Here is a 17254-nt window from a genome sequence, read left to right as displayed (position 1 = left end):
GTTAACTACTTTAGAAGTTAAATTGAGACTTTACATGGTGGCTTTCCAATAATACCTACCTATTTTTGAAATTAACATGATTTAAAACAAACCATTCCGTTTGTTAAGAGAATACATGAAATAATATGTATGAACAGCACTCAGTATCTTGGAGGGAATGACCCTTTGTAGAGCTAGGGTATTATTAATAATTATCATCATCAATAGAGTGTTTAAATCATAAGGTAATATTTAACCTGTATAAGACAAGCTCTAAACTTAACAGCAGTGTTAGGCAGGAAAAACTTACTTTGGAAGCCTTCCAAAAAATGTCATAAAAATTAACTGCCTAAGTATTCGTCACTGCCATCTGCATAGTAATTAAAAGTGAAAACTGGCCTCCGATTGTCTTGTCAGCATGCCACCCTGAAGAATTATATAGTTTTTGGAAAGGCTGTTTTATAGATGGTCTGCTAATTAAAATATACCCTATAGGCAGCTGTGGTGGCCCAGCTCAGAGATCTCTGGAAAGGTGCCACACTTTAATTACTCATTTGCAAATAAATACTAAGTATTTTCTTTTGAGGTTGTAAATCTTTTCATTTGACTGTCTGAATTTTGCTCATTTGATTCATTTTTATTAGGAGCAAATTGACATTATTGAAGGGATAAAGGACAGCCAAGCTCAGCGGATGGCCGAAAATCTAGGCTTCTTTGGGCCTTTGAAAAACCAGGTACCTGAGCAATTGGAGGCCGGTGTGTCTGACGTGTTTCAGAAAATGTTTGGGAACTTGCTAATTGCCTCTAATGTTTGTGATTATCAGGAAATAGGGTAATTTATTGTTTTCTTTTTTTTCCTCTAGTTGTTTATAATGAAAAAATATTTACCTGGTGTTCCAAAGAGGATGTTTATGACATGTGTGTTTCTATATATATATGTATTGATATATCAGTATGTATGTGTGTGAGAGTGTGTCGCCTGCAGACACATGCACTTTGTTATTTATGTTGGTCTCTTTGTCTTTTTGGTAGCATTGCAGCTCCAGCGCATGAATTATAAGAGGCAATATAGTGGTTAGAAGCACAGGCTGTAGAGTCAGGCAGTCCTGAGTTTGAATCCTATACTGCTACCCAGTACATGTGTGATTCAGACCATCTGAACGTCTCTTTCATCATCTGTAAAATGGGGTGGTGAAATCCTAACTGAGAGGGTTATCATGAGGATTGAGTAACCTGATGTGTGAAAGTGCATATTCAATACTCCAGAAAGGTCAGTTATTATTGTTATTGATAATATACATTACTTAACTAATTGCTATTCTTTCATAGCTAATGGGCATTTGAGATGAATGTTAATGGCATAGAGGTGATATTTCACTGAAAACAGCTTAAATTATGCCAATTTAGTAATTATATCCCTTGGTTTCAAAGACAGAAAAATCACCCTCTGAGCTATTAATATTAAGGGAGAGAGTCTGTCTTGAGCATCACAGTCCTGCACTGCCCTTGGTCCTGCCCATAGAGCCTGATTTTATGTCTACGTAGGCAAGCTTCCTTATCTCACAATTAAATCAGAAGAATTTACTGGCTATTGTTTTCCTCTTCCATTACTTAGAGGAGCCACCTTGATAACCCTTCATCCTCTGTGTGCATGCATGTGTGTGTGTGTGTGTGTGTGTGTGTGTGTGTGTGTGTGTGTGTGTGTGTTGTCCTAGAGCTCTAGGATTGTTATAGTTTCCTTTAATGTAGTTGGGTAACGTTCCTCCAGTAAAACAGTCAGTTGTGCACTCTTTTTTTTCCTGCCTTTACTTTTTCTTTTAATTGATTCTATCTCTAGAAGTTTAAAGGGTAACAATAAGGCAAGTCCTAGAAGGGTGAAGCAGAATAAAACTTTAAAATATATTTGTTTCAATTAGAGAGAACAGCACTTACTTGAGGACTGGGGAAAAGGCTCCAGTGGAAAGCTAAAGGTTCAAAATGGTAGTAGGAAGCAGGATCATCGGGGACTAAACCTCAGTAGGAAATAGAAAGGACCAGGCTTCAGTGGACAGCTAGAGGAATTAATTGTCGTTTCCGAGACTGGCAAAGAGACGCCAGGTTAGTGACCTGCTGAAAAAGAGATAATGGAGGGTTTGTGGGTAAGGGCTGCAGTGGTTGGTTTCACTTCCTGAGTATGAGGCCACTAACTATATTAGCTGATATTTGAGATTTATTTAATGGCTTCTTGTGTCTGGGTGGTGGTCACGGAGAGCCACTCTCCATGTAGTCACTGTGTTCTAGCCACACTGTCCTACAGTCAGTTCCAGAATGTGCTCAGTAACCCTGTTTACATCCTCTGTACCCCTTTTAACATCTGTATTTCTCTTGGACATTTGCAGTCACCTTTGATGGATTCTCATCCGCACCACAGCAGGGACTTGGTGAATCTTGCTTACTACTGTGTTGCCAACAAAGTGCTTGGCAAATATATTAGATGCCCAAGAAACATCTGTCATATGCATGAATAAGTGAAATAACACATCTAGGATGTCCACTTGGAAGACATTCCTAGGGAGTCAGGGATGGGTAGCTGTAAGTGACAAGAGAATAAATTCGGAGTGGATAAAATCTGCTGACCACATGGCTTGAAAGCTCAGGAGGTAAACATAACAGTTCTAGAGAAGGCAATAATAGTATTATGTACACCATCAGTCCCTCCCCCAACATAATGTAAGAGACAGTTAAGTTATTTATAGCTCTTAAATGACTGACTCATGTTTTCCCAGTACCCTAAACACTCTAGGTTTTAAGTGAGTTATCTATGGAAGAAAGATGAACATACAAGTTCTCAGGGGTCATTAGTAGCTATATTGTCATTATATTTTTGACTTAATATACTGAGGAAAGTAAAGAAGTGTTTTAAATCAGGTTTTTTGTTTTTCCTTTTTTCATTGTTGTCTCTATGAAAGGCTTTAAATCTTCATTTGCTCAGCAAAGTTGGACCAAGGTCATCTGCTGAACCCTGGTGAACAGAGGTGATAACTAGCCATTGTTTCCTAGGGGCTCAGAGGGCAGTGGTCGGCCTTCTGACGGTGAACACAGGAGGAGGGGGTGTGAAGGAGAGAGAGAGAGATCTCAGCTGTAGTTGTGTCCAGATGTGTTCATCCGGGGCCCCCCGTTTATATTTGTACAGTAGAACGTGGAACGCATGGCGTAGCAGCACGGGGAGCTTTGGAGCTGTAGATTGGGGGATCTCTGCTTTACAGTGCTTCCTCCAGTCATGGGGCCCAGTGTACTGTGAGCAGAGGAGCCACCTGAGAGGAGAAAACATTTATTTAAATGATCAGCCATTGGTGATCTTTTGGTAAAGAAATGGTATCTTAGAGGCCCCTCGACTCAATGTGACTTTGAAAGTTACTTGATTTTCATTTAGGATGTGGTTTGGGCCTTTGGAGGTGCCTCCCTCATGGACAAACGACATATAAAATGATTCTCTTATAAAATTATTAATATCTTTCCTGTGACTCATGCCTGTTGTCTCTAAAATATGATGTATTAATATTAGGTTTAACCAAAAATAAACATCATCCTGCGTAAAAACCTACCAAGTATATGTTCCTCGTGAAAATACACTTCAGCAAGAGCTGACCGAAAAGACTGAAGCCATGGGAAAACTGAATATGACTAAAATCCGCAAGTTCCTCAAGCATCTCTTATCATCTATACTATTCATTTCTAAAAACATAGGCACCATGAATTGGTAGCATGCGCCTCTAGGATTTAAGCTGATGAAAATATCCGATAAACCAAGTTAATACAAGCTCATTAACCCTTCTGGGTGTGGTTTGTACCTCTGGCTACCTTTAAGAACCATATATGAATGGTGATGATATTAATTCCTGGAGTGCAAGAGAAGTTTTTCAAAATTTTTTTTAACCTGTTAAAACATTTTTGAAGACATTGGTAAATTGTCAGGGTTTCGTGCATATGGCCCTCACGATATTTGATGTTAGGCATTTAATTTTTTTGATTGCTTAACAGATAACCGTAAAATAACATTAATTGTGGCAAAAAAGAAACAAAACAAATATTCCGTACAGCATGGTTACTGAGGAAGTAGGTGGCAGTGGCAAGCTGGCTAATTGCACATTTACTAGCAGGATGTTTTCTTTGACTGTGTTTAATCTGTCTTTTAAATTTGAACACATTTAGAAAGCAGGAGAGCCAGCTCAACTTGCCACAGGCCTTGCCATTTCCTATTATTACACCTGGGCAGACTGACGGCGCTTTGCCTGGAGAGCCTTTGTAGTCATTTGGCGTATAGCCTCTGGAATAAGGCACGTTCTGTCTCCAAGCCAGGCTGGATCTCCCTTGTGGATATTACAACACAGATTTTATAACATATACCCCTTGTAGGTCTTACAGCATAGATCTAGTCATGCTTCAAAAAATGTTTATGGTCCGCCTTTACACAATAGTAAATAATTGTAATAACGAATGCCCCCCCCAAGTGCTGTGTTAATGTATAACTACAATGGCAGTAACACGAGAAAATTCAGGCTTCATGCTAAGCTAGGTTAATATAAGCTTTAGAAGTTTTAAAGCAACCCAGGTGTTCATAGACAAATAAATGGGCAAAAAAAATGTAGTATATACATACAGTGGAAGGTTGTTCAGCCTCGCGAGATCCTGACACGTGCTGCAGTGTGGATGAGCCTTGAGGACATTTTGCTAAGTGAAATTAGCCAGTCACAAAAAGACAAACATGTATCATTCCATTTATATGCGGTATCTAGAGTAGTCAAAGACTGGTTGTTAGGGACTGGAGGAGGGGAGAATGGGAAGTTGATATTTAATGGGTACGGAGTTTCCGTTTTCAGGATTCTGAAAAAGTTCTGGAACTTGGTTGTACAACATTGTGAGTGTACTTGACACTGATGAACTATACACTTAAAAATGGTTGAGTTTGTGAATTTTATGTTATGCGTATTAAAAAGTTTTGAAGTAGCTGGGATAAGATCTTATATATATATGCACACAGAATTTATTTCTATTATGCAGTGTATCCTTATTATTAAATTAATGATTATTTCAACCATTATTTATTGTGTTTACTCTGCGCAGAGGCTGAATGACTGTGGTGGATGCCATGGTGCCCAGGGTAGACATCATGCCTCTCTTATGCAGCTCACATTGCACGCTCATATTGATAACCTGGAAGATCCCTAAAAATACAAAAAATATTCAGCAGTGAGTCACTTATCTGCTCTACACTGTAACTCAAATAAAATCTGTTTGCATTTATAAAAATAGAGTAAACATTAAATAAAGAAATTCTTAAAAAGTTTTTGAAAAAATAATGGTAGAATTGTGAGGGTGGGACCAACCTTTTTCAAGTCCAGCACAAAGCCAGAAGCCAAGAATGACATTATTATTATCAAATTTCCATGCAGCAGAAGTAACAAAAACATGGGCAAAAGATAAATGTTAAAGGGCAAAATTATTTGAAATTTCTATGAGATTAAGAGCTAAATTCCTTCATGTAAAAACGCCTCATATAAATTAAAATGAGAAATACTAAAATCTCAACAGAAGAATCGGCAAAATTCACAGCAGAGGAAATACAGATGCTTCAATATCATAGAGAAATGCTCAGATTCATTTACAGTAAGAGCGATTCAAATTAAAACCATATATGAGGTACCCATTTTTACCTAGCATTCTGAAAGATCCAGATAGCTGATGGTTGTGAGTAGAAAAACAACCTCTATGATGCTGGTTTGTAGAAGAGGACATTAGTGAAAGCCTTTACCAAGAACAATTTAATAAAATCTTTTATTATGTAAAATGCTCACCCATTTTTGTTCCACTCCAGGGAATATATCCTATAGATGTTTAATCATATGTACGATATATATGTACAGATATAGGTAAGGCAGCATTTGAAGTAATGTCAAACTACTGGAAACCAAATGACCGTTATTTAAGAGACAGGTTAAATGAATTACGATACATCCATACAGTAAAATATCATGCAGCCATTTACAAGATGGCTCTCTTTGTGTTGCTGATGAAGGCCCTCTGAAACCTATTAATAAAGAAACAAGGTATAGAACCAAGTTGGGTTTCTTAAAAAAGATGAATGCAGAGTGTGCATACTTGCATATGCATAGCTGTATCTCTTTTTTTTTTTTTTGCGATACATGGGCCTCTCACTGTTGTGGCCTCTCCCGTTGTGGAGCACAGGCTCTGGACGCGCAGGCTCAGCGGCCATGGCTTATGGGCCCAGCCACTCTGCGGCATGTGGGATATTCCCAGACCGGGGCACGAACCCGTGTCCCCTGCATCGGCAGGCGGACTCTCAACCACTGCGCCACCAGGGAAGCCCGCATAGCTGTATCGCTTAACGAAGCATCAAGCTGTAAGTGGCTGCTGCAGGAGGACAGATGGGGGCTACGTGGCTGGGGAGTCTGGGGAAGGTTCTGAGGGAGACCCTGGTGTACCTTGGGAATTTTGTATCATGTACATATACTATCTAGCCAGAAAAAAAAAATATTAAAACATATTCAGTTTTACTCATTATGTTTGTTTATGTCCACTGGCTTTGAAATTAGTATTTAAAGAAGTTTACACATGTATATACAATAAATTAAGATAATATGAATTACATACATCTCCAGGAGTTCTTTACTCAATACCAGAACAAAGAAATCACTCCTAGTATTTACCACAGTGGAACTTTATTCTAGGTAATTGGTTATGTAGGTGCTGTGAGAGCAGAGAAGTTTCAGAGTGCACAGAGAGGCAATGCAGAACTAAACAACAGCAGGAAATTGTTGCTACCTGTGTGCTCAAGGGACAAAGTGAGGCAGTGGTATTACTGGACTTTGGGATACAGAAGTTGGGACCCTGGTGGGAATTAAAGCCAGAGGAGACAGAAAGAAAGGGGTAGAAATACCCCTCTTTTTCCTTCCTCCCACCTCCTGCCTCTCACCGCTGCTTTCCATTGGCTGAACTGAAGCCAGCTGGCCCAGGAGCCTTGGAAACACAGCCTGAAAGTGTCAGCTCCCCTGATACAGAGTAGAGATGGGGAAAAGCCAGAAACGAATCTGAGGGCAAATAATGCAGGATGGGAACAATGAACAAAAATGTAGCAATGGGAAAACCATGGCTGGGAAATAAGACGGAGCCGAGAATGAGACCGAACCCCAGCATTCAGCCTTGATTGCACATGGCACAGTCTCACTGTGCTGCATCACAGGCTGTGTTCACTGCAGGTGCGAGCTTTCCAGGGTGCTGTCACGCCTCATTTGTGATTCTTCCCCAAGCCCCGGCTCACACAATGCCAGCCTGCTGTGACATGAGCAGTTAATAAATGTTGGTTGAAAAGAATGAATGAGCGAGTGAATTTCAAGCAGAGTGAGAAAGATGAAGTCAGGGACACAACACCAGGGAGACTGTGGATATTCTTGCTCTTTGTGGTTTATGCCTTTGGAACAAACGGTTTTTAGTTTGAACTGTGCTATTTAGAAAGTTTACCATTTGGGACTTTCATCTTCCTGTTTTGCAACCATTTCCATTAGACACTCAGTAATTGTTTTTTCACAGATTATAGGTTTGGATTGATGAATATAATAACAGTTTTATTCCAGCCTAATAAGGAAAACCTTGTCAATATAAACTCTAGAAATCATGTTTACCTTTTACTTAAATGGAGCTTGTTTGTATTAATGATTGTAGCTCATATGGTGCTATAGCTCACCTAATAGGGACATGATAATTTTCAAAAAGATTAAGAACGTTTTTAGGCCATACTGAAAATATTTTGTTTTCTTGATAATGGTATTTCCTGGTGTCTGGAGGAAAGGTGAGCAATTCCTTCTAATGAATAGCAATAGAAATTAAAATAATTATGCTTTTCTGTTTTTCCCTTCAGAAAACCTAAATGAAAATAAAGAGATAACTTGCTATTTTTAAGGTTTCATTAGTCCAGCAAAATAAATGTGGTTTTTTTACTGCTTTCATGTAATTTCATTTCACTTGATCACATTTAGGCTGCAGATCAAATTAAGAAGCTGTATAATCTCTTCCTGAAAATCGATGCTACTCAGGTGGAAGTGAATCCCTTTGGTGAAACTCCAGAAGGACAAGGTAAAAAAAAAAGAGAAAACAAATTAATGTAATTATTTATGCAAACTATAAATTGTACAAAAAGACTGTAGCAGCAGCCTTGCATTAATTTCCTTCAGTAATTTAATTTCTGCCATAGTTTCAAATGCTCCCATGATGCAGTTAAAGATTTCAGCCCTTGAGTCTGTTTGTAGCCAAATGCCAAGCCTCCAGGAAAGTTACTTCTTGTTTTATTTAGAAACATCCGTCCACCATCACCCCCTAGTTTTCATGCCCCTAACTGCTGCTACAGTTAGGTTGGATCAGGAGCCACAGCACTTGGGTGTAATGAATGCACCTGCTTTTATGGAACTGAAACTGTTTGAAGCTTTTTAGTTTACCTAAATCTGCACGTAATTCCACCTTGTGCCTCCTGGTGAAGTTATGTCATCATGGTGAAGCCTCGAGTGCCCCATTGTCAAACTCTTTCCTGTTACTTGGTTAGCAGCTTTCCCTTCAGGTGGGAGAAGGAGACATTTTTGTGGAGAAGGTTTTTTCTTCCCATTGGGTACTTGTAGTGTATCAATAACTGTCTTATATCTCAGCACCTACCACCCTTGCACCGTGTCTTGCATACAGCAAGTATTCAGTAAGGTCTTATTAATTTGATAGCAAAAGCTTGAAAATGTGCATGTGTTTATGGTGGGGGGGGTGGAATATCAAGGGGATAGGATAGTGATAATGTAAATTTCATGAACCTTGTCTTTTTTAGTATCTTTCAACACCAGTGTCTTGTTTGCTGCTTAGCATGTTGTGAGAAGACGGTAAATAAGGATTTGCCATTGGACTAATAAATACCCATTATGTGCAAATACAAATAAGTTCTAGACCAGCGTGGATGGTACAGTTTTTTCTCTTTAGTGTATTTCAGAGATTGTATAGTCAGACTCAGAAAATTTAAAATACCATGTCCTTGGAACCCAGAGAGGCCTGGGATTGCTGTGTTCCAGCCACATATGTGGGCTAAGCCTCAGTTTTTTGTTTGTTTGTTTGTTTTTGTTCGTAAATCCAAAAGAGTGGGTAAAAATGATACCTGTCTTGTAGGGCAGTTGTCTAAATGAGGTGATTGGTGTAAGCATCCAATGTTAGACACAAAATAGGCTGGCCCCTGACGTTCATAAAATGTATTCTTCTCAAGGAGTATAGAAGTAGTCCAGGAAAGGTATAGATTTTATATTTTTATCTATTTTTTTGTTTCGTTTTGTTTTTTGTTTTTAAAGATTTCAGATTAGGACAGGCAAAGAGCTCATGTTTAGGGAACCATTGAAATTAATAGGTTTCATGGTTTACACAAGTGACCACTAGATAAAATTCTGTGGTTGGTCATTTATAAGCGAACTACCTTTATGCTTAAATATTTGAAAAATTGCATTTGGCTGTAAAATAATCAGTATTTGATATAGAGAGGAGAAGAAAATTGTTTCTGGAACTCATACATCACGCACGGTGATAAACTTTTATGTGTTTTCTTTTTTTATTGTTTATTATAACTCTGAAGAGTTAGGAGTTGTTATCTCCATTTTACAGAAGATTGAAGAATGAATTTGGCTCCCCATGGGCAGCTAGTTACTGGAGCTGGGATTCAAACCCTTGTCTTTTGGAGTCTGGTGTGCATGTTGATTCTGATATGCCAGACTAACTTATGGTGACCTGCCTTATTTTCTATTTTTTCCATCTTAAACTGTTAATTTGCTTTCATCAGAGTGATCTAGAAGTAGTCTCCAGTTTGGGAATATCAGTTAAAATTCATGCTGCATTGAGTGGCTGATAATTAAATCCAAGAGAGGAAGTTGAGTTTAAATTCTTAAAGGTCATATATTGCTTTTCAAGCTAATACGCACAAGCAACCTGGTTATTTCATATTAACAAAAAAAATTCAGCCATCAAGTGGGATAAAAATGTCATTTTCATTTATCCCTTTGGGAAGTTGTCGGTCACAGATTGTGGTCTGGCAGCAGGGAACAGGGCTACAAGAACCTTTTCCTAGACAGTGTTTGTAAAACCTCGTAAAATCTGAAGTTTTCTTTTTAATTATTAAGAGAAAGGAAAATTATTGAGCTTTTTCAAAGGAATCATAAAATATATTCCATGTATATAGTTCATTGAAACGTAAGTCTTATGTGATATTTTTAAGAGCAAAATTATCTTCAGCTATTAATTTGTTCATTGTACCATAAAAGTTCAGCTATTGAATTATAATCACAATTAAATAAGTGTGTTGGTTTATAACTCCTAATGAACAGTAGTCAAATTAAACCCAATTAGGAAACGTTGATGAATGACCAAATGTACAAATTGATCTTCATCATTGTCACATTTCCCTAAAGCAATCCTTTATTTAGGAGCTGTAATAGTAGTCATTTCTACCTTAGCAATATTGACAATATTTATAATCAGAATACTTAAATTTTTTCTTTTAGATCAGTAATAGCAAAACATATAACCTTTCCCATTAAAACCTTGACTTAACAATTACTCTTTTAATTTAGAAGTTTAAGAAGCTTGACATTACACCAAACTTTTTATTTTAAAAAGTTTTAAACTTATTCATTACACAATTTCTTTGTAAAAGAATTTCTTCAGTATTCTATTGCTTGATGAGGAACATTTTTAAAAATTCCAGGTGAATGGTCATATATATGCATAATAGATGACACACGGTTGAAAGAATAGCATTGGCCTTGATAACATCTACGCTGCTAGGTCACCAGTGGGGAATTTTTGGTACACTCCAAGAACGATTTTTTCCAATGTGATTAATAGTCTGATTCAAACAATATAAGTTGGCACTACTAACTGTAATGTAGTTTAGTGACTACTAGTTAGGATTATAATGGTTGTTAGTGACACAAACCTGCATCAGCCTAGTTTTTGTTAAAAAGCCCCCTGGGGAGGTGGGTACTTACTTTACTTGCGTTACAGAGAAGTTTAAGGAGTAGACTGGCTTAAGGTATGAAGGTAATCAGGGATTCTCTGGTTACTCAGTGCTGCTTGCCTCTAACTCAGCATCTTTGTCTGCCAGCGCCTCTGGAGCTGTCAGCCAAGATGGCTCTCAGTTTTCATCATTCTCCTCCAGCAACAGTAACAGTCCTTTCAGACGATGCTGCTTGGCCCTGCTTGGGTCACATGTGCACACCTAGACCATTCACTGAGCTGGAATCACATGGTGAGAAAAAGGCTGTTTCGCAAAGGAAAAAGGGACATTGAGTTAAAACATGTCTATGAGAATGACAACTTTTATTGAAATGAAAGCAAACAAATAGAAAGAAATGAACTATTTTCCTTGCTTGTCCAATTGCAGTGCCAGATTTAATTCATTAAACCTGTAGCCAAGTAAAAAGCAAGGTTTTTTTAAAATTTTTGATTATTTACCTATCTTCATTTACTTGTTTTGTAAGCCACTGTGAGATTTTATATCTTATTTCTTTTCATCCCACTCTCAGCCAGATCTGCCTGCACACAGACTCGTTTCTTTGGTATCTTTAAAACAATGTTTCTCATTGGGGAGAGTGGGCATTTCGTTCCCCAGGGGCTGTTTGGCAATGTCTCGACACATTTTTTTTTACTAAAATATAATTGACATTCAACATTATACTGGTTTCAAGTATACAACACAGTGATTTGATTTATATCTATGTCTGTCTAGTGAAATGGTCACCACAATGAATCTAGTTAACATGCTTTTTTACTTGTCACAACTTAGGGTGCAGGATGCTACTTGCTTCTAGTGCGTAGATGCCAGAGATGCCACTAAACATTATACAATGCACAGTGCTTTCCCTCTCATAAGAAAATGATCTCACTCAATATGTCAGTAGTCCTGAGGTTAAGAATTCCTGTTCTAAGCCATCTTCATCAGTTGGAGGTGAAATCCATTCACTGAGCTAAAGGAATTAAATCCAATTTAAAACTGACTATCTGGCCAAGATTCCAAGAGAATTAAGGCTGGGTGATCCAAAGTTAAGTGGCACATCAAATTCCTTTCTTTCTTCAGATTAATTTCCCTAAATAACCACCCTGTGTTAGCAAGTGCCCATGTTGTTGGTGGGTGTTTCTCTCTTTATACACAAGACTATTTTCAAGAACATTCTCAGTTCTCTACCTTCCTCTGAAGCTCCCTCCCGCCTAGTGTCTATTTTTCTCTTTTCACAGCAACTAAAGAAAAGTTCTCAAGAGTATACAACTCTTGAAATTAACATTTAACGGAAAGTGGACTAATTTGGAAGTATCAGCGTTTTAAAGCCATCTTGGTAAAGCACATTTCAGTAGCACGTTATGGTTATTTATCACAAATCGAATTCAGTACATTACTTGAAGACAGATGATTTTCCAAAATAATTATGACAAGTCTTATTTCCTGCTGTTTTGTTTTGTTTCTTTTATGTGTGAGTCTCCCCTCTGAAATGTATTTTTCTTTTGTTTAATTCTGTGGCACAGTCTTCTGTTAAAACTCTAGGGTCAGAGGCCGCTAACTGCCAGTCACGTTCTCAGTTCGTTATTGAGGTTGTTGAATTAGCAGCTCACAGGATTTCACACCATTAAACAAAACAACAAAAACACCCTATGAATATAAGTACTGCAGCTTTCTTTGATATTTGTTCAGAAGGAAAATTCATTTTGTATAATCTATCAAGCATATAACAATATGCTTTTGATGGTGAAAATTGTTTTATAAATATTAATAGGTGTGTTTTTTTCACCCACTTTGTACACAGAATGGCCTTTGTTCGAGTTGAATTTTCTATAGAATTGAGATTTCATTAATGTGACATTGAAAAGTTTAATATCTGAACCAAGCTCAGCACCTCCAAAAATACATTTTACCATAGTTTATTGTCTTATTAAATGAAAAAGCCAAGGTCTGAGCAAGGAAGTTCATTTTATTGTGCTATTGTTGACATAGCCAATCCTTTTTTTTTTTTACATCTTTATTGGAGTATAATTGCTTTACAATGTTGTGTTAGTTTCTGCTATATAACAAAGTGAATCAGCTATATGTATACGTATATCCCCATATTCCCTCCCTCTTGCGTCTCCCTCCCACCCTCCCTATCCCACCCCTCTAGGTGGTCACAAAGCACCGAGCTGATCTCCCTGTGCTATGCGGCTGCTTCCCACTAGCCATCCATTTCACATGTGGTAGTGTAGATATGTCAATGCTGCTCTGTCACTTTGTCCCAGCTTACCCTTCCCCCTTCCCGTGTCCTCAAGTCCATTCTCTATGTCAGTGTCTTTATTCTTGTCCTGCCCCTAGGATCATCAAAATCTTTTTTTTTAAATTCCATATATATGTGTTAGCATACAGTGTTTGTTTTTCTCTTTCTGACTGACTTCACCCTGTATGACAGACTCTAGGTCCATCCACCTCACTACAAATAACTCAATTTTGTTTCTTTTTATGGCCAAATAATATTCCATTGTCTATATGTGCCACATCTTCTTTACCCATTCATCTGTCGATGGACAGTTAGGTTGCTTCCATGTCCTGGCTATTGTAAATAGTGCTGCAGTGGACATTGTGGTATGTGACTCTTTTTGAATTAGATGATCCATTTTTAACCCGCCAGTTCTGCAAGTGTACTTGGAGGGGTCTTGCAGGGGGAAATTAGCATATAAGAGTCAATCAGTATTCAGGGATTGATCTACTCCTTTTGTGCAAGCTGGAAGTTTTGGTTTATTTTGTTTGTCATACTTTTTTGTTTTCACACTAGTATGATGAACTTTCCTAAGTTTCTCCCTCACTCATACAAATATGATACCTGTGACTATTTTTTCAGTTGTTAAAGTAGGATACAAATGTGATGAGAACTGTGGCTTAGCTGGGATTGGCAATCTTTTTCTGTAAAGGGCCAGTTAGTAAATATTTTGGGGTTTGGGGGCCATTTAGTCTCTATTGCAGCCACTCATCTCTGCTGTTGTTTTGGGACAGCAGCCATAGAGGTGTGTAAATGAACGGTTGTGACTGAATTCCAGTAAAACCGCATTTACAAAAACAGGCAGTGAGCTGGCCCAAGGGCTGTACTCTGCCACTGCCTGACTTAGAGTCTCACTTGGGGCTGTTTTAGACCATCTATAGCCTCCCTGGCCTTATGCAACGGTGTGGTGTGATTCAAGGATCACCAGAGTCATCTCTTTCATCATCATCCTTTAGGCAAAATCTCCTTCTCTGTCAGTTCCAAAGCCTGAAATGCCAACCATTAAAATCCTTCCTGTGGGAAAATTCTGATGTACTCAGAAGATCGTATTTTTATTGAAAACCATAGGTAACCTGTACATGTGTAAACTCCAGTAGGCATTAGTTTAGATGTACTCTAAACAGAATTCTAGGATTATAAGGGAATGGGACAAAGTACAGGTCATTTTCAGTGATAGGAAGAGAAGAGAATCCAGTAGCCTGGGCCATAAGGACCTATCGTATTTCTGAAGCCCTAAGAAAGCACTGTGCATGTAGAGGATGGCATTGGTAATAATAAAAATAACCAGTGAGTGGCAGCTGTCAGTGAGGCTCAGTGCTTTGCATGCATCCTCCCTTTCCTTCAATACAGTGCAGTAGAAAATACTCTGGTCCCCATTTGACGACAAGGCCACTGGGCTTAAGAGACACGATGGACCCCTGGTTAGGAAGTGTGAGAGTTATAATTCATGCCCAGGTGTTTTTGATGCCAGAGTCTGTGTTAAATGGTCAAGTTCAAGGGAAAACTTTCATAACATTACGAACTGAGATTGTAAGGCAGGAAAGCACTTTGTATGTTTGGGACCATTTTAAAAATATTGAGCAGGTTTAACAAATATGTGTCTAACATAATCCATGTACCTCCTTAAAATGCTTTATCCCCCCCTCTAGCGCCACCCTCCCCCCAAAAGATTTAGGCATTAATGGTGGCAATTCAGTTTTGGATATTTTTCATTACTCCTTACAGTTGCCTTACTTACTTCCTATTGATGTAGTGTTTTTAATTTCTAAAAGCACTTGGACATACATACATTGACCTAATTATGTTGTTTACTTTTCTCTACGGAGAGAGAACAGTTGGCAAGGGACCATAGTAGATACACCTTTCTTCCTACCTATAGATAACCCTATCATCCCACAGTCACTATCTTTAGGTCCTGGGTTAACTCTAAAGTTCTCTCAAGGTGGTCCCCAAATAGTGAACTCATTTCTGTACTTGGCATACATATCATATTACAAGAAAAAGAGTCTTTTGAAAATCTGACTTTGCAGGCATTTAGCTGGGACTGCCTTCTGCGCTTTGCATACATATCCATTAATTACGCTCTCTCTCAAGTAGCTTGTAACTGTAGTCTTTGTAAGGGGCAAAGATCAGCCTGGACCTGTTTTCATTTACTGGTTTATTAACCTTGACCAAGAATTCTTTTATTTGAAACTCTTCACTTAGGAAGTCAATTTGATAGCATTTGCCCATTCATTCTGAACATGTTGGTTTCAAGTAATCTTGCCAGTGAGTAATGGAGGAGCTAAAATTACTAATAAATTAATTAATATATATTTGTAAACCCAATGGAAAGCCAACAATGATGTTGCTTTCCTATCGATTTTTATACCAGTCATTAATTGCTGAGAAAATGCTACTGTAGCAAGCAGAAAACATTGGCCAATTCCTTTGGTTATGTAGGATTCCATCTTTAAGATTTCAGTATTCTGGAAAGTAATTACTCATTTGCTCTGTATATTCACAATGTGTGGGTAAAGGGGTTGGACATTTTGTGGCAACACAAAGGACTCAGGCAGACATTAAATTCCATTTAAGATTCTCCCTTGTCAGTCAGTGTTACTTTAAGTAATTTGTGGTTTGGACTTTTATTTATGCTGAGAATTCTTAGATGTTAATATGATAATTCTGCATAGATTTGTACCAAAGTGCTCAATTATTGTGGTAGAGAGACCCTTGGAAAAACCCTCTACCTGGGGTCTTTAACTCCAGGATGCTACAATATAACAATATTTTCTTTTCATAGGAAGCAAGTGGGACTAACAGACCATGGTCATTACTTTAGAGTGAAATATATGAAGGTGGTTCTTTCCCTGTCAAGAGTTAGGTGCCTATCAGCAATGCTGGAGGAGGACGGGTAATACCTAAATTCATGGTCAGAGATCCCTGCCTGTCGATATCCCAGGCAGGGTAAAAGAAGGTTATGATGGAACATCATTGTAGACAATTACTTTCTACTCTAAGGGATCTAATAAAAGAGATCAGATCCAAGACACCAAGCACACCACCCATCCCCACTGCAGTCGCTACCTGATTGTACACGTGGAAGATCTGTAAATCAAGGAAAACTCTGTGGTCCCTCCCTGTCGCTGAGCGGGTTTCACTGTGTCCAGGGCTCCTAGCCAGTAAAAAGAGTTAGAGATTTCTGCCAGCACCAGAGGGTGGAGACAGTGGTGCTAATAATGCCTGGCAGCATTCCATTGTAACTGACTAGTCTTGGTCTCTTAATGTTTTGTATCTTGAATCACAAGAGTCATAAGATGGTTCTGCTCACATCAAGATGATGGTCTAGTTTTAGCAGACCCCAGAGTAAGTGTATCAGCAGTCTAGGGATTGTTGTTTCCATTTTTCAAATAAGAAAACTGAGGTCCAGAAAGAAAGTAGGTTATTTTTATCAAAATTACAGATTTAGTTAAGGATCAAATAATTTAAAAAATCTATTCATTCTGGCCTGGTGTTCTTTCCACTATATCTTCTAGACATATTAGTGAGGATACTGATTAAATAAAAACTTCACTTTGCAACATTAAAAGAAGGACATAGGGGGACAGCATTAAGCGTTATTGTCTAGTCTCTCCTTGCATTGAAGTGAAAGGTTAAATACTAAAAATAAGAACTGTAATAAAAATTGCAAATCAAATCTGTATGTAGCTATGCCAGTCTGTAGCTTTTAATGAGTAATGGCAACTTACATTGTTATTTTATAGAAACCAACAGATATAAATTATTTTGCTTTTTATTAGGACGTAAATCCCTTGAAAACAGGGACCATGTCATATTTGTCTTAGTAGCCTTAAAGTTTAAAGGTCAAGAAAGCCATAACAGCTTCTCCTGCCTGAAGCATGAGAAAAAATAACAATATTTGACTTTCTTTCTCCTGCACTTGTCAGCCT

General features: G+C 38.1%; 1 protein-coding gene across 6 annotated transcripts in view; it reads left to right on the top strand.

Moving 5' to 3' along the window:
- Positions 1–17254, top strand: part of SUCLG2 (succinate-CoA ligase GDP-forming subunit beta) — a 310821-nt gene that overhangs the window by 131061 nt on the left and 162506 nt on the right. For 5 of the 6 annotated variants that reach the window (XM_067755138.1, XM_067755132.1, XM_067755133.1 and 2 more), the window contains exons 6-7: positions 624–713; positions 8013–8109. In XM_067755138.1, coding sequence (XP_067611239.1) covers positions 624–713; positions 8013–8109 — 187 coding nt within the window. The remainder of the gene's footprint in view (positions 1–623; positions 714–8012; positions 8110–17254) is intronic. The other variant, XM_067755135.1, reaches the window with a different exon arrangement.

This window comes from Pseudorca crassidens, chromosome 10 (assembly GCF_039906515.1).
Source record: "Pseudorca crassidens isolate mPseCra1 chromosome 10, mPseCra1.hap1, whole genome shotgun sequence".
NCBI lineage: Eukaryota > Metazoa > Chordata > Mammalia > Artiodactyla > Delphinidae > Pseudorca > Pseudorca crassidens.
The sequence above is the reverse complement of the archived record's forward strand: the minus strand, read 5'-3'. Positions and strand labels throughout refer to the sequence as shown.